This window comes from Nomascus leucogenys, chromosome 21, assembly GCF_006542625.1.
Source record: "Nomascus leucogenys isolate Asia chromosome 21, Asia_NLE_v1, whole genome shotgun sequence".
Lineage (NCBI taxonomy): Eukaryota > Metazoa > Chordata > Mammalia > Primates > Hylobatidae > Nomascus > Nomascus leucogenys.
The window spans coordinates 80,017,133-80,038,685 of NC_044401.1; the positions used below are offsets into that span (position 1 = coordinate 80,017,133).

General features: G+C 38.1%; 1 protein-coding gene across 7 annotated transcripts in view; it reads left to right on the forward strand.

The window, feature by feature from the left end:
• FHIT (fragile histidine triad diadenosine triphosphatase) overlaps positions 1–21,553 on the forward strand; it is a 1,530,527-nt gene that overhangs the window by 720,651 nt on the left and 788,323 nt on the right. For all 7 annotated transcript variants that reach the window (XM_030801707.1, XM_030801706.1, XM_030801712.1 and 4 more), the window contains one exon: positions 13,444–13,565. In XM_030801707.1, coding sequence (XP_030657567.1) covers positions 13,463–13,565 — 103 coding nt within the window. In that variant the 5' untranslated portion in view covers positions 13,444–13,462. The remainder of the gene's footprint in view (positions 1–13,443; positions 13,566–21,553) is intronic.

A 21,553-nucleotide genomic window follows, 5' to 3' on the forward strand; every position in this document is an offset into this window, starting at 1 on the left:
TTGACTGGCTTGTAGTCTCTACTGCTTGCAATCCTCACCCTGTGCCTAGAATACTACATGAGAGCAGAGGGCTGGTCTGTCATATTTACCACTAGGATAGTATTTGGAATATGGCAAGTATATAATACATATTTATTAAATGAATAGGTGATTAGAGTTTGATGAGGAAAGGTTATTAAGTATATGTAATACCTGAACATCTTTTTAGGAGAAAGGGAAGAAACTGGTGAGAATGAGGCTAAATATGTAAAACAAGTAGGTTTACAAAAAAAAAAAATTTGACAGAGAAGAGGTAACTGATGAAGTGAGATCTTGGAAAGGCAGTTGGCATTTTGAAATACCTAGTTGTTTTCTGTTTATAAATAGCTGAGGTTTTGGATTTTCTTTGACCTGTTAACAATTGAAAATTTTTTTAGTGACATTAGTTGATGACTTACTATACTTCACTAAAAGAGTCTTTTTGTATAAAAATGCTACAGGTACTCTTGTTTGCTTAAATTCTGGGACACTTCAAGTTGTCTTCTCTTTCTCTTTGTTCACTTTGTTATCTTCTTGTAGGATCCTCTTCTACTGTCTCCTGTGGAATTTTGACATACATCTGTAGATTAGAATGTTTTACAAATCATATAAACTTCAATATATGTCTCCAACTATTCATTTATGTGCCTTGTTTTCCAAGTCATCGATAAAGTATGTTTGAGAGTGGGGCCATCTCAGATTGTGCTGTTCCTCAGTTAGATGATAGGTCATTGTTCCTCTTAAGGTTTGTCTTGGGATCCATTAGCCAGCAGCTTTTAATAAGCTCATTTACATTCTTGTTAACAGTTGAGCCCCCAGTGTTTAAGTGAATTGAAACGGAAACCTACTCTCCAGTTGGTAGAAGTGTCTGGAGTTAAGGCCTTTTCTGATATCCCCCAAAGACATTCGTGCCTTCTAGGGTTGGTCTAGATTCTTGCCATTCACTGAGTAATGCCAGGGTATAAAAATAGCAGATTATTTTTTACAGTGAACCTTAATATTCCTGGCCATAATGGAATAACAACTTTATTTTTCTAGTTAAGAGGAAACACACTTTTATTCTTTTAACCAAGAGAACAGTGTTTCTTTTTCATTGTGTCTGACTTCCCGGTTGCCTAGGAGACATTAATTTTCATGGTAGATTGTTTTATCTAGGACATTTAGAAAAAGTTATTTCCCTTTATATTGTATTCCTAAGTAATGACAAATTTTTATTAGCGATTTGGAGAATTAGAGAATACCTGGCATTAACAAAGTTTTGGGGAAATGGACTTCTTTCTATACAACCATTGGATAGAAACTATTGGCTACATTTCTTGAGAGATATTTAGTAGTTCATACCCTTAGCCTTGATGGTTCCATATACTTTGAACACAGTGATTCTCAAATCTAGGAATTAATGCATGAGAAGTAATCAAAGAGATGCATAAATGTTGATATGTTGATGTATGAGGGACCTTCCTCATAGGGTTGTCAGGATTAAGTAACACATCATATAAATTGCTTAGAAAGATGAAAGTACTAAGTACTTAGCTGTTATTTCTATTATTTAATCAGATGCTAGTTTTTGACACTGCTCTACCTCTAATATGGAGAGATAGGCGTCACCTAATGGCAGTACGGTGCCAAATACATGATTTTATTTGTATTTATGTAACCATTACATACCATTTTTGTGATAAGCATTATACCAAGCAACTTAACAATATTAGCTTATGTATTAGTTGACAATTAACAATTGTTTATTGAATAAAATTAGGCATTACTTTTTGTCAAGGCAAAATACACCAATATTGTGACTAGCACTTATCAAATATTTAAGTGCTTTTTGTGTGTCTTTGAGAAGAAGGTACTGTTGTCATCCTCATTTCTCAAATTTAAAGAAGCTAAGGAACTTCCCCGAGTTCATAAAATGAATTGGAAAGAAGATACAATTGGAAGCCATGTTTGTGAAATCCCAGTGATGTGTTAGCTACATTGTTGCAGAGATTGTTGGAGTCCGGGTATGATGAAGTGTAGGAATTTGTTTTTTGAGAAAGTTCTCAAGATGATCTTAATAGACCTAGTTTTAAAACTAGTGTTCTGAGATGTGCTTTTCAAACGTTAATGTGCAAACAGCCTAGCTGGGGATCTTGTTAAAATACAGGTTGATGCATTACATCTGGGCTGGGGCCTGGGAGTCTACATTTCTTGTAACTCTCAAGTGATGCTGTTGTTGCTACTCAGAGGACCACATTTTGAGTAGCCAGGCAAGGGACATATGCACTCTTTTTCTTCCAAAAACATCATTTGCTATAGAAAAGAGAGAGAAATCATGAAATGGGATGGAAAGCTTTTCAGGTAATCTGTTGATTAGAATTTCACATCTTCATGAGCTTCGTTTCTTAGGTGCATTTGCTGAAGGCCTGAGTTTCTTAAACTTTGGCCAGTGGGTTTTGAAGGGCGCTTATACTCTCAAAAAGTTTATATTTATTGTTCTCTATTTGATGAAAGAATATGAAACTGACATATATAGGCTTATATTCTAAATCAGCTGCTTGCCATCTGATAACAGAGTACTGCTATGTGGCTTTAGTGCAAAGGGATTGCCTAAAGTGACAGAGTTGTTATTAATTGAGTATTTCCCAAATCAGGGCCCTGAAGTCTTATATTCCCAAGTTTGAGAAATCCTTGAATAATATCCTCTATAAAGAGCCAGGATACTCACTGTATTAGGGTTCTCTAAGAGGGACAGAACTAATAGGAGAGAGATATATATTTATATATAGAGAGGAGTTTATTAAGTATTAACTTACAGGATCCCAAGGTCCCACAATAGGCTGTCTGCAAGATGAGGAGCAAGGAGAGTCAGTCTGAGTCCCCAGACTGAAGAACTCAGAGTCCGACGTTTGAGGGCAGGAAGCATCCAGTACAGGAGAAAGATGCAGGCTGGGAGGCTAAGCTCTCTCTCTCTCTCTCTCTCTCTCTCTCTCTCTGTCTCTCTCTCTCCTCTCTTTCTCTCCTCTCTCTTTCTCTCGTTTTTTTTTTTTCTACCTGCTTTATATCCACTGGCAGCTGATTAGATTGTGCCCACCAGTTGGATCTTCCTTCCCCAGCCCACTGACTCAAATGTTAATCTCTTTTGGCGACACCCACACAGACACACCCAGGATTAACACTTTGTATCCTTCGATCCAATCAAATTAACCCTCAGTGTTAATGATCACAGCCGCTAAGTTTAACAAGTTTGAATAAGCCACTTGTTGGACCTACGTGACAGCTCTAAAATGAGAGGGCTAGACATGCATGATCTCTCAGGTTCTTTTCTGCTACAAACCTCTAGAATTTTTTTGGAGCAAGGTTCAAAGTATTTGGCAGTTATTTTAGTTGGATGTTAGCATAACATTTGAAAGTAAATCCGGAAAAAGAATCTGCCCTACCCTGAAGTCAGCTATTGTCAGGTCCTGTTCACAGCTTGGAGATTTCGCAGTTTGGGGCCTGCATTTGCTTTTCTGTCATTGAACCTCAGTCTACTACAAGTTAGGTTGCCTATCTAGCCCTGTCACAAAAATGACTGAACACATCCACTGAGTCACACACAAAAGGATAGTAGAGATCTTTTCATTGTTTCTTTTCTATTCATTAAATTTTAAAGATAAAGCTCTAAAAGTGTTACGCTACCAGCTGGCGAGAATTATAGGAGATGGAGATGTAAAGGTAGTTTATAGGAGGTAGAGAGGGTACAAATGTGTCATAAGAGAGAGGTAGCAAGAGGCTACCTTTTATGGCTGAAAAGTGGGAAATGGAGACTCATTTAAGAATGTTGAAATCATATATTTTTAGTCCCAAATAAAAGGAGTTTTCACCAAAAAAATAAACAAGAAAATAATTGGCTAGAAATGTGAGACCTTGTTTATCATTTATGTATCTACTTCTGTTTGTTTGTAAAGAGAGTGTAGGGTTCAATTGCCATTTCTAGAGTAAACCAAGTTCCTTGTATTTCCTTCTTGGCTAATGCTCACTAACAAGTAAGTCTAAGGGTCTAAACCTTGGACTCTGAGATTCCAAACCCCCCAGTATTTGCTTCTCTGGCTTACAGAAGCCACCATCTCCATATTTGCTAAGAAGCAGTTCCCTGAAGATGATTTTCCCCTGAAAATTCCACAGAATATTGGTACATCTAGTCTTTATGTTTGGTAGAAAGATTCAGCAATTTTACTTTAGCTGAAAATAAAACTGCTTTCTGCCATTTTTATGTGAGAGGAAAGTATTTAATATTTATCTCAGTCTTGCAGACAGTTTCAGATCCTGGAAATGCACAAATTTTCCCATCAAACTCTATTGACTCTTAATCTTTTTCATGCTTTTGTCCCTTTTAGAGTTCCTAGAATATTTTTCTTCTTCATTGAAATTAAAACTTGAAGAAATATGTGCACTAGCAGCATATATGGGGAGAATTTTTGAGGTACAGAAAACAATAATTTATGGCGTTAGACATTGACTGAACAAATTTAGTTAGAAATTTAACACAGTCCTCTCAGAAACCATTGAAACAATGAGACAAAAAGAGATTTGGATAACAGTTTGATCTCTCATGTATATAGAACTTATTCAACAAAAGCAGAGCATACTTTATTTCAGAGGGCATGTGGATTAGACACAAGCTTCAACTTTCAATGAGTCAGGAAGCCTCAAATTCTAAAAAATCAACAGCATAGAGGTTCTCTAACAACAGTGCTATAAAATCAGACACTATTAACAAAAAGATAGCAAAAACATCCTATATATCTGGATATGAAAAGACATACTATGAAATAACCCTCAGGTTAAATAGGAAATAATAACAAGAATAGCAAAGTTTTAGAGCGGACTGATAATAAAAGCACAGTAGGTGAGAGATAGAGCTAATGGAATACTTTCAAGGCAATATATAGCTTTTGTTACCCAAGAGAAAAACACTAAGTCTGGAATCCTATAAGCCCAAGGTTTGACTTAAGTAGCTAGAAAAACTGCAGCATAGTAAATCCAAAGAAACAATAAAGGAAAACACATCAGAGGAAAGAAATACAAATGCAGTAATAAAGTAAAAATAATTCATAAAAGCCAAAGAACCAGAGTTCATTATTTGAAAAACTTAATAGATCTTATTTTTGAATAACAGATGAAGAAAAAACATCTCTCTGTACCATGATAAACACAATACAAAATAGGTAAAAGAGATACTTATAGATTATATTTTTAAATCCAGTAAAAAGAATGTAAGTTTTTACCAGTATTATGCGAAAAGGATATATGGCTAAGAAATTGATACAAGAAAAAAATCTTAAGTAAATCAGAAAACAATAAATTGTGATGATTGTCAAAACTTAGTCCTTCCTGGCACAGGAAAAAAGACACAATTTGTCAAAAGAGTTTCGTTTAACGCTCATGAAACAGAAAATGCTTGTTTAATAAACTCTCTTCGGAACAAAAAAGAAAAACCAAGCTATTATGTTTGATCTTGATAACAAAAACTAGATAAGTTGGTCGGGCGCAGTGGCTTGTGCTTGTAATCCCAGCACTTTGGGAGGCTGAGATGGGTGGATTACTTGAGGTTAGGAGCTTGAGACCAGCCTGGCCAATGTGGTAAAACACGGTCTCTACTACTAAAAATACAAAACTTAGCTGAGTGTGGTGGTGGGTGCCCATAATCCCAGCTACTCGGGAGGCTGAGGCAGGAGAATCGCTTGAACCAGGGAGGCGGAGGTTGCAGTGAGCCCAGATCATGCCATTGTGTCCAGCCTGCACAACAGAGTGAGACTCTGTCTCAAAAAAAAAAAAAAATTAGGTTGAGAAATTAATGGCCAACTTCACTTATGACATTCAAAAGGCTAAGAATTCAAATCTAGCAGTGTATTAAAAAATAATACCTTGTGACTGAGTTGAATTAATCATAATAGGGAAAGAATAGTGAAGTTTTATTTTTAAATTTGCTAATATAGTTTACCACATTAATGACATGGAACGAGAAATTGTGTCATCAGTGATACAGGAAAAGCATTTCATAAAACCAATTTTTTTAAAAAAAGGTATCAACCCTTAGAAAACTTGAAATAGAAGGGATATTTTTAGCTTGATTAAAGGCTTCCTATTAAAAACCTAGAGTAGACATCATGCGTAAAAAAAAAAAAAAAAAAAAAAAGTTTAAACCCAGCCGTCTTAAGGTCAGGAACAAGACAAGGATGCCTATGTTACTTCTGCTTCTCAACAGATTACCAGATACCTGACCAATGCAGTACGACGAAGAAACACGAAAATAGGAAAATTGCAATGAAAGATATCATTGTCATTATTTCTAAGTGAAATCATATATGTAAAAACAAAGACAAGGCCAGGCGCGGTGGCCCACACCTGTAATCCCAGCACTTTGGGAGGCCAAGATGGGCAGATCATGAGGTCAGGAGATCAAGACTATCCTGGCTAACATGGTGAAACCCCATCTCTACTAAAAATACAAAAAAAAAAAAAAAAAAATTAGCCAGGCGTGGTGGCAGGCGCTTGTAGTCTCAGCTACTCTGGAGGCTGAGGCAGGAGAATCCCTTGAACTGGGGAGGCGGAGCTTGAAGTGAGCGGAGTTCATGCCACTGCACTCCAGCCTGGGTGACAGAGCGAAACTGTCTAAAAACAAAACAAAAGAACAACAAAAAAGAGAATCAGCAGAAACCATTAGAAGCAACGCAAGAGTTCAGCTAGATTGCCAGCTATAAGAACATAGAAAAATCAATAGCTTTCTGCTGTATGGGGAGTACCTAATTATAAGCTATGACAATAATATACCATTTATAATAGTGGCATAAACTAAAAGCTATCTAGGAATAAATCTAAGATAGAATGCATAAAACATATAAGGGAAATTTAAAACTCTATTACAAGAGTTTTATTATGGTATTAAAGAGCATAAATGCAGCATTCATAAATGGCTTCATTGAATATTGTGAAGATGTCACATTCCCCGCACCTCTCTTACAATTTAAATTCAGTCTAATCAACATCTAAGAATTTTTTTTTGAAAAGGGCAGAGTGGAGGCTAAAATTTATATGGGATAATAAATACAGAAAGAGGATGTCTGTTTTTCTTTAGACATTAACAATGTACAGCAGGAGCTGGCAGACTCCCCCTATAAACCAAATCTTGGCTGCTGCCTGTTTTTTCCAATAAAGTTTTACTGGGGCACAGCCACACCTACTCATATTGCTTTCACGCTGCCATGACAAAGTTGAGTAATTGCAACAGACACTGTGTGGCCTGCTGTGTCTGGTCCTTTACAGAAAAAAAAAAAAAGTGCAAAAATGTGCGACCTCTGTTCTACAGCATGTGGCTCTGAAGCAGAATAGAAAGGAGTCTAGACTTACTCCTGTGTATATATGGGAACTTACTGTAATCATTCCCAGGAGTTGGTACTAGGAAAATTGGCTCACAAAAAGAAAAATGAAGCCGTTTCTGTATTTCCTACTATAAACAAAGTTCCAAGTGGAATAAATACCTAAATGTTAAGGATGAAAATATAAAGTCGGTAGAAGAAAATATAGGAATATATATATTTGCAACCTTATGGTAGAGAGGGATTTGTTCAGAGAGATTTGCAGAGCACAAACTGTAAAAAGAAAATTGATGGACTTGGAATACATCAAAATGAATGATTTCTGTTCAATGGAGGGAACAACATAGAAATTAACAGATGGTGAAAATATAATTATTGTGTTTAATAGACCATGATCAATATTTAGAATATACAAGGGACTCTACAAAATTAGAAAATTGAAGGGAGGAGAGCAATATAAAAGGACAAAGTATGTGAATTGGCAGTTCGTAAGAAGAGAAACATGCATATACACACACATCACTATTAGAGACAAATGAAGTAAAAGGAAGAGACGCCATTTTACCGTTCAATAATTAAAAACTTGGAAAGGAGGAAGTACTATCAAGTGCTGGTAAGGATGTAGGAAAATAGAAATCCTCATGTATTGCTGCTGGGCATGAAAGCTGGTGCATGTATTTTAGAAAATCTAAGTAAGTATCTGACCTGAATCCCAACAATGGGATGCTAGGATAGGAATCCAGGGAAACGTGTAGGAATGGTAGTCACAGTGTAACTTGTGGCAAAATGTTGTGTAATCAAGCTAGCTCTACAGCAGTAGAGGAATGGGCAAGGAATACTACAGTGGAATGCAGTGAAGGAATTGTTTATAGCAACATGGATGAGTTTCTAAAACAATGTTGAGAGAATACAGAAGAATGGGATTTAAAACCTACAATTTACATACAAATTTAAAAACCATGTATAAGGGCCCTGTGTATTTTTGACAAAAATATATGTACACAAACATGTAAAGAGGATTCTGAATAATACATTAATTATGAAAAAGTGAATTTCTGTGGTGGGAAGGGAGGGAATGGGACTGAACACAAAGGACAAAAAGGAAAATGATTAGAAAAGTAAAAAGAGAAAGAAGAGCCTTCCATGGGCTCATGATAATAGTAGCTCATCAAGTAGAGCCTGTGCTAAGTCAATTCTGTTCCATTATCCTAAAGGAGAAACAAACTTCTGGGCCATGACTTCTTCTGGCAATGTTAGATCCAGGTGCTCAGACAGTGTCATCAGGTATGGGTCTCTGTGTCTTCACTGTCTTTGCCTCAGTGTTGGCTCTCACATCAAGCCAGCTCTTTTTTAGGAAAACTCGTAGCTGTTTCAGGTTCATAGTCTACCAGTTTGGCAACTCAGTTGAAAGAAAGTGGCCTTGTCACTAATAGCAGTATTACTCTGAAGGATGTCCTTGCCTTTGATTGGCTCATTTTGTGCCCTGTGTCCACTCCTGAACCAATCATATGTCAAAGGACTATGGGTGCCTGGGTCACTTGCCCGTCCCTAGAACCAGGTAGTAGGAATAGCCCCACATGTAGAATATGGTGGGGTGTTACTAAAAGCAAAAAATCAAAGTGGTATGGCTAAGACTATAAGGAAGCAGATTCTGGGGAGGGAAATAATCACAGGTCACTTGAATCAATGCTGTTTGTAGAATGGTGGATGTGATTTGCCATCTTGATTCTTGAAAAACAAGAAAAAATGAAAAATAGCTAACTCCAAATATCTGAAGCACTGCCACTTGCATGATACTTATTTTATATGATCCCAAGGACTAAAGTCATGAAAAACAGATAAACTTGGTATAAAGAGCAACTATGTTATTTGTAGAGTTGACTGTCTTGGGAGGAATGTGTAATGAACTTCCCATCACTGGACATATTCAAGCATATGCTAGGCAGCCATTTGGCAGGAATTCTGTAGGAAAAAGCCCAAGGATTGGGAGGATAGTTGGGTTGGTCAGTGGTTCTGAATCACCTGGACAGCTATGGAAGCCTTGATTGCTGGGCCCTTGTCCCAAAGTTTCTGGTTCAGTAGGTCTGGGGTGGGGCCTCAAAATTTGCATTTCTAGTAAGTTCCCAAGTGATGCTGATGCTATTGTGGAGGGACCTCACCTTGAGAACTGTTGGGTTTTTAATGAGCTGGTTGTAAATGTTCTAAAAACCATTATCTGTACCACTGGGGCAAACCTTCCCATCTTATTTCTTTAGTACCCGAAATGTGTACAGTTCTGGCTATGTGGGTGCTTCCATAGTAAATGACATTTGCACAGCTCTCTGTCTTGTGTGTCACTGAGAATATTAGAATCATTAAACAATCATGCATTATTCACGTGCTATATAAAATAGTCTAAGGAAAAAAATACACTTAACATGTTTTTCTTCTGCTTTCACACCACCACCAACAATCAACAAAGACTGCTACTGTGACCAAATGTGTGGGTTTTTTTCCCCTCAACACACCAAGCAGCGGACACCAGCTGGATGTCCTTTAATTCATTTCAGAAGAATTTCGATGTTATGTACCTGGAGATAGCCTCAGCTTCCACAGGTTGAGGGCTCAGTGCCATGAGACTGGCCCCTGATTTTCAGGCACCCGTTGCAAGTCTGGGCCTCTGGAACTTCCAACTGACTGACTATAAATCAGGGACCCCATGGTCCCTTCTTTGAGTTCAATCAATTTGCTTGAGCAACTCAAAGAATTCAGGGAAATACTTAAGTTTACCAGTTTATTACAGCAAATATTACAAAGGATACTGATGAAAAGATGCATAAGGTGAGGTATCGGGGAAAGAGCATGGAACTTCCATGCTCTCCCAGGGCAAGCCATCCTCCAGGAACCTCTGCGTGTTCGGCTATCCAGAAGCTCCCTAAACCTGTTCTGGGTTTTTACAGAGGCTTCATTATGTAAACGTGACCGATTAAACCGTTGACCATTGGTGATCAGCTTCACCTTCAGCCCCTCTCTCCTGGGAGATTGAGGAGTGGGGCTGAAAGTTCCAGCCCTATAATCCTGCCTTGGTCCTTCTTTTTATTGTTTTTAATTTAATTTATTTTTTATATATATATTTATGATACTTTAAGTTCTAGGGTACATGTGCACAACGTGCAGGTTTGTTGCATATATATACATGTGCCATGTTGGTGTGCTGTACCCATTAACTCGTCATTTACATTAGGTATATCTCCTAATGCTGTCCCTCCCCACTCCCCACACCCCACAACAGGCCCCGGTGGGTGATGTTCCCCTTCCTGTGTCCATGTGTTCTCATTGTTCAATTCCTACCTATGAGTGAGAACATTCGGTTTTTGGTTTTTTGTTCTTGTGATAGTTTGCTGAGAATGATGGTTTCCAGCTTCATCCATGTCCCTACAAAGGACATGAACTCATCCTTTTTTATGGCTGCATAGTATTCCATGTATATGTGTCACATTTTCTTGATCCAGCCTATCATTGTTGGACATTTGGGTTGGTTCCAAGTCTCTGCTATTGTGAGTAGTGCCACAGTAAACATACGTGTGCATGTGTCTTTATAGCAGCATGATTTATAATCCTTTGGGTATTTACCCAGTAATGGGATGGCTGGGTCAAATGGTATTTCTAGTTCTAGATCTCTGAGGAATCGCCACACTGACTTCCACAATGATTGAACTAGTTTACGGTTCCACCAACAGTGTAAAAGTGTTCCTATTTCTCCACGTCCTCTCCAGCACCTGTTGTTTCCTGACTTTTTAATGATCCCCGTTCTAACTGGTGTGAGATGGTGTCTCATTGTGGTTTTGATTTGCATTTCTCTGTTGGCCAGTGATGATGAGCATTTTTTCATGTGTCTTTTGGCTGCATAAATGTGTTCTTTTGAGAAGTGTCTGTTCGTATCCTTCACCCACTTGTTGATGGGGTTGTTTGTTTTTTTTTCTTGTAAATTTGTCTGAGTTCTTTGTAGATTCTGGATATTAGCCCTTTGTCAGATGAGTAGATTGCAAAAATTCTCTCCCATTCTGTAGGTTGCTGTTCACTCTGATGGCAGTTTCTTTTGCTGTGCAGAAGCTCTTTAGTTTAATTAGATTCCATTTGTCAATTTTGGCATTTGTTGCCATTGCTTTTGGTGTTTTAGACATGAAGTCCTTGCCCATGCCTATGTCCTGAATGGTATTGCCTAGGTTTTCTTGTAGGGATTTTATGGTTTTAGGTCTAACATTTAAGTCTTTAATCCATTTTGAATTAATTTTTGTATAAGGTGTAAGGAAGGGATCCAGTTTCAGCTTTCTACATATGGCTAGCCAGTTTTCCCAGCACCATTTGTTAAATAGGGAATCCTTTCCCCATTGCTTGTTTTTGTCAGATTTGTCAAAGATCAGATAGTTGTAGATGCGTGGCATTATTTCTGAGGGCTGAGTTCTGTTCCATTGGTCTATATCTCTGTTTTGGTACCAGTACCATGCTGTTTTGGTTACTGTAGCCTTGTAGTATAGTTTGAAGTCAGGTATCATGATGCCTCCAGCTTTGTTCTTTTGGCTTAGGATTGACTTGGCAATGCAGGCTCTTTTTTGGTTCCATATGAACATTAAAGTAGTTTTTTTCCAATTCTGTGAAGGAAGTCATTGGTAGCTTGATGGGGATGGCATTGAATCTATAAATTACCTTGGGCAGTATGGCCATTTTCACAATATTGATTCTTCCAACCCATGAGCATGGAATGTTCTTCCATTTGTTTGTGTCCTCTTTTATTTCATTGAGCAGTGGTTTGTAGTTCTCCTTGAAGAGGTCCTTCACATCCCTTGTAAGTTGGATTCCTAGGTATTTTATTCTCTTTGAAGCAACTGTGAATGGGAGTTCACTCATGATTTGGCTCTCTGTTTGTCTGTTATTGGTGTATAAAAATGCTTGGTCCTTCTTGTGATCAACCCCATCCTGAAGCTACGTAGACTCTTAGAGGCTGCTAGCCAGCAGTCAATCATTAGCATACAAAAAGACATCACTTTGGAGTTTCTAAGGATTTTAGGAGTTGCGTGCCCGGAAATGGGGTTGAAAACCAAATGCATATTTCACAGTATCACAATAGCCAACTATTTTCTAATTTCATCCTTTTTATAATCCTTTCTCTGTTTTTCTATAGATTGATCCATGTTCATCAGTTTCACACTAGGCTGTTCCCGAATTAGAAAAATGAGTAGATTTCTAGGGATGGTGTTTCTTATTCATTCACAAAGTGTGTCTTAGTCATTCACAAAGTAACTTTGTTATGTATTGGCATCCACCTGATGGAAAAGTCATTCCTTGGTGCTAGATGGATTTGGCTTGTCTCAGCTGTGCCGTGTGCCAAATTCCCTTCAGCCTCCCTTTCCTGCCCCCGGCCCCCCATGGCTTTCCCTCAAAAGGAAGATGCAGAACATTTCAGGTACCTTGCTGCTTTGTGGCCCTATTACAACCGGGAATTGTTCTAGTTTTGAACTCCGTTTTGCTACTTCCTTCTTTTAAAATTTTTTTTTTTCTCCTTTATTTTGGAGATTTTACTAGAATAGTTTTCTGGAAGTGCTCATGTTTTTGTAATTGTAGGCAAGGTCAGACAGTGTTTGTACTTGCTCTAAATTGCTATTGTATGAACACAAAACCATTTGAGAGAAGCATTTAAGAATTAGGAGGTTTATAGTTAATACTTAATGAAAATTTTCAGCTTAGCAGAGATGACAAAATAGATGGGTAAAAATAAGTAACTGACAAATAGGGCCTTGTGGATTTGAGTTAAGGTGGCATCGTGAAGTGCAGAGGGAGTGAAGGGGAAAGCCTGTTTTATTGTCCACGTGCAAACTTCTGCTCGAAAATTGCTAACTCTAATCAAGGAAACACTGGTAGGGAGAGTGGAGTATTTTAGAAAGACTTGCCCAGAATGCATCTTGGTGAACATTCAATGAGGAGCAATTTCAGTGGCATCCTCTCTGCAACTAAGAATCTGTAGTAATGGAATTTGCTTTCTTTAAGGTGGTATATGAACTGAGTTTCTTATTTGAATTTTATAACTATCCATTGTCTTTTCTTTTAGAGACTTCAACTGTGAGGACATGTCGTTCAGATTTGGCCAACATCTCATCAAGCCCTCTGCGGTGTTTCTCAAAACAGAACTGTCCTTCGCTTTTGTGAATAGGAAACCTGTGGTACCAGGACGTATCCTTTTTTTTTCTTTTGGAGAGGGAAAATAAAAGTCTTCTGAGCCTAACCAGCCAAATGAATATAAATACAAGATTGGCCTCCAGTCTGTCCAAAAAGGTAAATAAAGAATCCATCTCCCTCCCACTTTGGAGACGCCAGGTAAGATGTTACTCACATTTATTCTGAATCCAGTTGGTGGCACCAGTAATATGCTTGATCAGTGTTGCAGAACTTCTGAAGAGAGTTGCTTAGCAACCGTGGCTTTGGAGGTGAATTTTTGCTTGACCTTTTCACTACCATAGCTGAGTAAATAAATAGGTGCTTCTAAAATGAGCCCAGTGAATATCACGGGCACTTGGTTTTCAGCTTATCTGTTGTGAATGTTAATAGTAGATTGGGTGGTGCCTTTGTGATGTGGAAGTAAGGTATGTGAGGATTTGAGACTGACTTTGCTGCTTTGCCTCTTGGAGATCATTCAAGTTGTGCGTTTTAATTAAATTTACATATATAGATATACTTAAAATTTTTTAAAAAAATATTAGGACCTGAAATAGCATTTTCTCTTGGGAAAAATACCAGTTTGTAGATCATTGACCAGTGTCATTGGTGGTAGAGTTGTTTTATTTCCCTCTGACCGGTGAGTTGTAGTCTTTCCTCCTATAGACTTTAGTAGGACCTTTATTCTTTTGCAGTGGGAATAACTAGTATTGGTGAAATGCATGGGGAGTTATTTTTATGTTGTTGAAAGTATCACCCCTGATTGTGTGCATATGAATTTTGTACGGACTCTTCAGGATGTTTTTCTCTTTCCTCCTTAACTTAGTTTACCATGCAGAAGGCAACAGGATAAAATTTGATATTTTCAGATAATAAGTATTTTCCACGCTGAGACATGATTTTGCTTTGAAATGAATTTCTTAGTAATTCTGAATGTACAAATATGCCAAGAGGTTTTTCAGAGTAAGCTACATTTACATTTTTTTCCAGTGAAAATGTGGAAAGTGCTTGAGAACTTTATGAACAAGCTTCCTTTCTAGCCATGTAACTATTGTATGCTGAAAAAAAAAAATACAAATAAGAAAAACATGTACCAAAAGATAATTGTGATTGTATTATAGACTCCCAAATTTCTGGAATCCAAATTCTAGTCAAATAAATTGTATTAATTTAGAAAACTAATAAGCAATAATCTAGTAAATATGTAAGTTTTTCTTAATATTTAAAACTCTTCTTTTAAATGTATGAGTCTAAATAATATTAGAAAACTATTTGCTTCTGTTTATTAAAAAAAAGCACTAGAATGATTTAGAAAAAGGCCCTAGAAAACAGAACAGTTTTTAAGTTTAATGCCAATTGTGTATTGAAATCTTTTTAAAGACCTGAATTTCTTGAAGTAACATTTTATTTTGCTGTAAGTTCGTGGTGGGCTTTTTCCTTTGGAGTTTTTTAAAGCAAAATGTCTGTAAATTCAGGTGTTAGAAGAATATGGTTTAAATGCCATCTCTTTCTAGGTGCCAGCTTTAACTGACGTTTAGAAAAGAAATAAAGGGACCTGGGATGAAAATGTGAATTTAGACAAGATCTGTTTGTCTAAATTCACTCTCATTCCTATGAAAATGAGAGGTCACAGAGATGTACCACTTTTTTTTTTTTCCCCCTTTTGAGGCAGAGTCTCACTGTGCAGCCCAGGCTAGGTTGCAGTGGCACGATCTTGGCTCAGTACAATCTCTGCCTCCTGGGTTCAAGCGATTCTTGTGCCACAGCGTCCCAAGTAGCTGGGACCACAGGCAGGCACTACCACACTGGGCTAATGTTTGTATTTTTAGTAGAGATGGGGTTTCGCCATGTTGGCCACTTTTTAAAATGGTTAATAATGGAATGAACTCCGCTTTGTAGTTTTTTTACTCATATCTTGAGAGTAATTTGATTTTTCAGACTTTTTAACAAACTCAGAAAATGTGATGTATAAAACCAGGGCATACCTGAGTTTGAACTCAAGAAAAGTAGAAATGTCTATATGTCTAGGAAGATATCTGTAGTGAATAGTGAGCAAGTAGTGAATGACAACTAGTTTCTGGATGGCACTGGTGTCGCCATTTGGGAAATGAACCCTGTTCAGTTACTGTACATTTGAATAAATACCAAGGGCTTGGAGAATATTTCATTAAAATTAACATACTTCAGTTTGTTTGGAAGGTAGCAAGAAGGATCCAACCCTTTCTGATTATAAGAACAATGAGAACCGCATTTTTAAAATCAGTATACTCTGTAAGGCTAATTAACATCTGCAGTATTTAAAACAGTCTCAGGGCCAGTAGACAGTGTATTCAGAGAGTCCTTTTTATGTGATGATTCTGTAACTTTTTATTTTACTTTACCTTTGTAAACTCTGCCATGTTACAACTGGGAGACGCATCTTAATAAGGTACTCATTTGCTTGCAGAAAGCTCTAGTCTTTTGTCCTGAGACTTGAGAATGGAAGATGTAGATAGCTCTGTCCACTAACATTTCATAAATAAACGTGAGATGTCTGGAGCAGGCTTTGGTCTTCCTCCAGTGTTCTATCCTGCCTGCCCTAGTCTAGCCCTTAGGTGTGGTTCATCTAGATTTATGCCATCTCCCTGCCTCTGGGCTTTTCCAATGCAGCCTATAACTTTATCTGAACCACAGCCCTGACCGTATCATTTTTCTCTTCCCTCGTTAATAAACCAATAATGAATGTCTGTTTTTTGAGGATAAAGTCCAAATTCCTTAGAATAGTTTCTAAGGACCTTCACTGTACTGGCTCAGACGCTCCTCTTTCCGGCTGTTTCCTGAATATGTGTTGTACTATCCCTTTACCATACTTTCTCCTGCCCCTCACCTCATCTGGAGATTCTCCCCATCCTTTTCATTTCTTCTGAAGTGCTTTGATAACTGTCCCACCCTCCTGGGGAAAACAAAACAAAACAAAACAAAACAAAACTCTGTCCTCTTTCTTTGTGACACCCACTTCCTTATTCACGTGTTGATTCATTCAGTGCTTTATTACTGAGCTCATACTCTGTTCCAGGTACCAAGACCGAACACATAGCCAGTCCGCCTCATATCCAAAGTGTGTACATCCCTATTTCTCTCTGCACTGAGTCTTTCCTTCCTATGGACGGGACCTGCTCTTGCACATCTCTTTTTTCTTAGCATCCAAATGTCCTATGTTCACTGAATCTTAAAGTGAAACTGGAAACATCAGGAGTATATGCATTGTTCCAGTTAACAGAGTAGGGAGACAGAATGTGCCGAAATCCCACCTCTTCCCGATTCCCATCCGCAAGGCCAAGTCTTGTCACCACTTTTTTCCAGATGTTTCAGTATCATGTCCAAGCTAGGTTTTCCCAGCTTCCCCTTCATCTTTTGCCCATTACAATTCTGTTTACAAGTGTGTGAGTGTAGGGAGTTAAATCTAAAAGCAGCGAATGAATTGATGGCAGATGGGAAAAGATTCTTTGCCATTTCTTTACATGTTAATTTGTGAATGGACCAATCTGTGTTTTAAGGGCAGTGTATTGGCATCTTTATGTAGAATGGAACATTTTATTTTGTATGTTTGATGAATTCTTCTTAAAAATGGCATTCAGGTGCCCTTTGGGGAGTGTGTCATTCATGAGAGACTTGTAAATGTCATCTTTGAACTTGTCTCTCTTACAACATTTGCTGCCCCTCACCAACACTTATTTCTTATGACTTTGCTCACTGACTTTTTCATAGCTTTCAGAGAAAGAAAAAGAACTGTCAAATCGGAGGCCAAAGATATGCTTTTGAAGCAGGATGGTTTGCTTCATTCTCAAAACAGCCACTTCAGTCCCTCCTTGTTCCCACCTGAAGCAAACACTTCTGTTCCTTGCCAACACTGTTTAAAGCCTATTGAATAGGCTTTGGCTTCTGTGGTGCAACACTTAGAAGAATATGTCAGAATGTCTTTAATCCATTAATTTCTTGTTACTGGAAAATGCTTTTCAGAGTTTCTTGGTGATAGAATCGTTTCGAAGAGTACATATTCAGAATTCTGCAGCAAACATTTTATTCCTGTGTCTCAGTGCAGCCCAGCTATTGTTCATGGCTTAAATAAATTTGAACCATTATGGCTAATACTTCTCCTTACCCCCACTCCCTTTGCTTTGTGCTGTGTCTATCTCTTTTCTTGAGCTGAGCATGAAAATGAATGTAAACATTAGTGGTATCCATTTGAAGACTGGGGCTTTTATTGTAAATAAAATTATTCATTTGTTATGTTCTGTTGTCTTCAGCAGAGAGTGTATTGATCTCTGCACTGCTATTCTGAATGGCATAAGGAGCTGCAACATGAGGGAGACACAGCAACATTTGTGGATGAATTGAATAGGGCGTGTAATGACAGAAACCCTGCTCACTGATCATACTGTATTCTACAGATCATACATCAACAGTTTATTGAATCAGTTATTAAAAAGAGCAGATTTTTCCAACCAAGACCATCACACGCAGAATGTTACCAGGGCCAAACAACATTAGGATGATGCATGGAGGGACAACCTTACAAAGTATATTTGTGAGAGAATTAGAGTAGGTAATTGAAAGAACATTTCTGCTGACACATTAGAAATAAAAAGTTTGCTACCATGCAAACTGTGCTCCAAGATCCAAATTCAAAAGGTAAAAAAGAAGACTCTGACAAATATCTTTTAATATGGAATATTAACTTTCCAAAGAGCAATGTTAAGTTTCCCCAGTTTTCAGACCGTTACCATGTTGAGTGTTCCTGAAATAAGTGGAAAAATAATAAAAATAGCTTCATTACTTAACAGTGATTCTTACAGAATAGATGCTATACATAAAAGCGCCCTTTTAGTCCTTCCATAAAATCAGAAATATTTGTCGTTTCCTCAGTAGGTTGTAATCTTGTGAATTCCTTTAATTGTTCAGGAAACTGCAGTTATTAGTGATCTTTCATTTCTCTAAAGAGTTTCTTTTTAAACCTTCCTGTACAAGTAAAATGAGCACAAGCACTATTTTAATATCTTGATTGCTAAAGATAGGTTTTTGCTCTTCAAATTGCCCTAAGCACATGTCTTGTCTTTGCTCTGTGCATGCTTGTTGTATATTAGCCAGCTTAAGAGCTTTTGGAGGAGAAATGTTCAAAGACTATCTTGCTGTCCACTGGAATGGGGCAAGTTGGTTTTCTTGTGGTCACATTTTTTCCTTGACTTCATTTGGCAGATGATCGTGTTCAAAGACATGAATTTAGCAGTGATTGTTAAGTTGGAGCTTTCTTTTTCCTACTTCTGTGGGAAAGGTTTCCATATGAATGTGCACCTACCCTTGGGTTATTAGAGTACGTGGCCACTAGCTAGAAGCAGCTTCTGATAGCATTGGACAATGGGAACAAAGGAAGTTATTGGATGCTTTCATCATTCAAAGCTGACCAGCATCTTTTTCCAGCGTCTAACATCTACCACAGAGAATCCTGCCAACTCCCATTGTAAGACAAACTTGGTGTGACCATCATCCATCTTGACTTGCCATCTAAAAAATTACAATGCAGAAAACAAATTCATTTTATCCCACATACCAGCTGATCAGTCGGTGGTGAGCTGCCAAGGTTGAGGACTCAGGCTGCACATAGAGTCAGAAGGCAGTAACTGTCATGGGCACTAGAGGGGAAGGGGAAGCCTTCCTTGCTAGTCTCTTCCTCTCCCAAGGTTATTTTTTGTTCCTGGAGCCGAGACTGACATCTTTTTTTTTTTTTTTTTTTAATTATACTTTAGGTTTTAGGGTACATGTGCACAATGTGCAGGTTTGTTACATATGTATCCATGTGCCATGTTGTTTTGCTGCACCCATTAACTCGTCATTTTGCATTAGGTGTATCTCCTAATGCTGTCCCTCCCCAATCCCCCCACCCCACAACAGTCCCCGGAGTGTGATGTTCCCCTTCCTCTGTCTATGAGTTCTCATTGTTCAATTCTCACCTATGAGTGAGAACATGCGGTGTTTGGTTTTTTGTCCCTGCGATAGTTTACTGAGAATGATGTTTTCCAATTTCATCCATGTCCCTACAAAGGACATGAACTCATCATTTTTTATGGCTGCATAGTATTCCATGGTGTATATGTGCCACATTTTCTTAATCCAGTCTATTGTTGTTGGACATTTGGGTTGGTTCCAAGTCTTTGCTATTGTGAATAGTGCCGCAACAAACATACGTGTGCATGTGTCTTTATAGCAGCATGATTTATAGTCCTTTGGGTATATACCCAGTAATGGGATGACTGGGTCAAATGGTATTTCTAGTTCTAGATCCCTGAGGAATCGCCACACTGACTTCCACAATGGTTGAACTAGTTTATAGTCCCACCAACAGTGTAAAAGTGTTCCTATTTCTCCACATCCTCTCCAGCACCTGTTGTTTCCTGATTTTTTAATGATGGCCATTCTAACTGGTGTGAGATGGTATCTCACTGTGGTTTTGATTTGCATTTCTCTGATGGCCAGTGATGATGAGCATTTCTTCATGTGTTTTTTGGCTGCATAAATGTCTTCTTTTGAGAAGTGTCTGTTCATGTCCTTTGCCCACTTTTTGATGGGGTTGTTTGTTTTTTTCTTGTAAATTTGTTTGAGTTCATTGTAGACTCTGGATATTAGCCCTTTGTCAGATGAGTAGGTTGCAAAAATGTTCTCCCATTCTGTAGGTTGCCTGTTCACTCTGATGGTAGTTTCTTTTGCTGTGCAGAAGCTCTTTAGTTTAATTAGATCCCATTTGTCAATTTTGGCTTTTGTTGCCATTGCTTTTGGTGTTTTAGACATGAAGTCCTTGCCCATGCCTATGTCCTGAATGGTATGGCCTAGGTTTTCTTGTAGGATTTTAATGGTTTTAGGTCTAACATGTAAGTCTTTAATCCATCTTGAATTAATTTTTGTATAAGGTGTAAGGAAGGGATCCAGTTTCAGCTTTCTACATGTGGCTAGCCAGTTTTCCCAGCACCATTTATTAAATAGGGAATCCTTTCCCCATTTCTTGTTTTTGTCAGATTTGTCAAAGATCAGATAGTTGTAGATAGGCAGCATCATTTCTGAGGGCTCTGTTCTGTTCCATTGATCTATGACTCTGTTGTGGTACCAGTACCATGCTGTTTTGGTTACTGTAGCCTTGTAGTATAGTTTAAAGTCAGGTAGCGTGATGCCTCCAGCTTTGTTCTTTTGGCTTAGGATTGACTTGGCGATGCGGGCTCTTTTTTGGTTCCATATGAACTTTAAAGTAGTTTTTTCCAATTCTGTGAAGAAAGTCATTGGTAGCTTGATGGAGATGGCATTGAGTCTGTAAATTACCTTGGGCAGTATGGCCATTTTCACGATATTGATTCTTCCAACCCATGAGCATGGAATGTTCTTCCATTTGTTTGTATCCTCTTTTATTTCATTGAGCAGTGGTTTGTAGTTCTCCTTGAAGAGGTCCTTCACATCCCTTGTAAGTTGGATTCCTAGGTATTTTATTCTCTTTGAAGCAATTGTGAATGGGAGTTCACTCATGATTTGGCTCTCTGTTTGTCTGTGATTGGTGTACAAGAATGCGTGTGATTTTTGTACATTGATTTTGTATCCTGAGACTTTGCTGAAGTTGCTAATCAGCTTAAGGAGATTTTGGGCTGAGACAATGGGGTTTTCTAGATATACAATCATGTCATCTGCAAACAGGGACAATTTGACTTCCTCTTTTCCTAACTGAATACCCTTTATTTCCTTCTCCTGCCTGATTGCTCTGGCCAGAACTTCCAGCACTATGTTGAATAGGAGTGGTGAGAGAGGGCATCCCTGTCTTGTGCCAGTTTTCAGAGGGAATGCTTCCAGTTTTTGCCCATTCAGTATGATATTGGCTGTGGGTTTGTCGTAGATAGCTCTTATTATTTTGAGATACGTTCCATCAATACCTAATTTATTGAGAGTTTTTAGCATGAAGGGTTGTTGAATTTTGTCAAAGGCCTTTTCTGCAT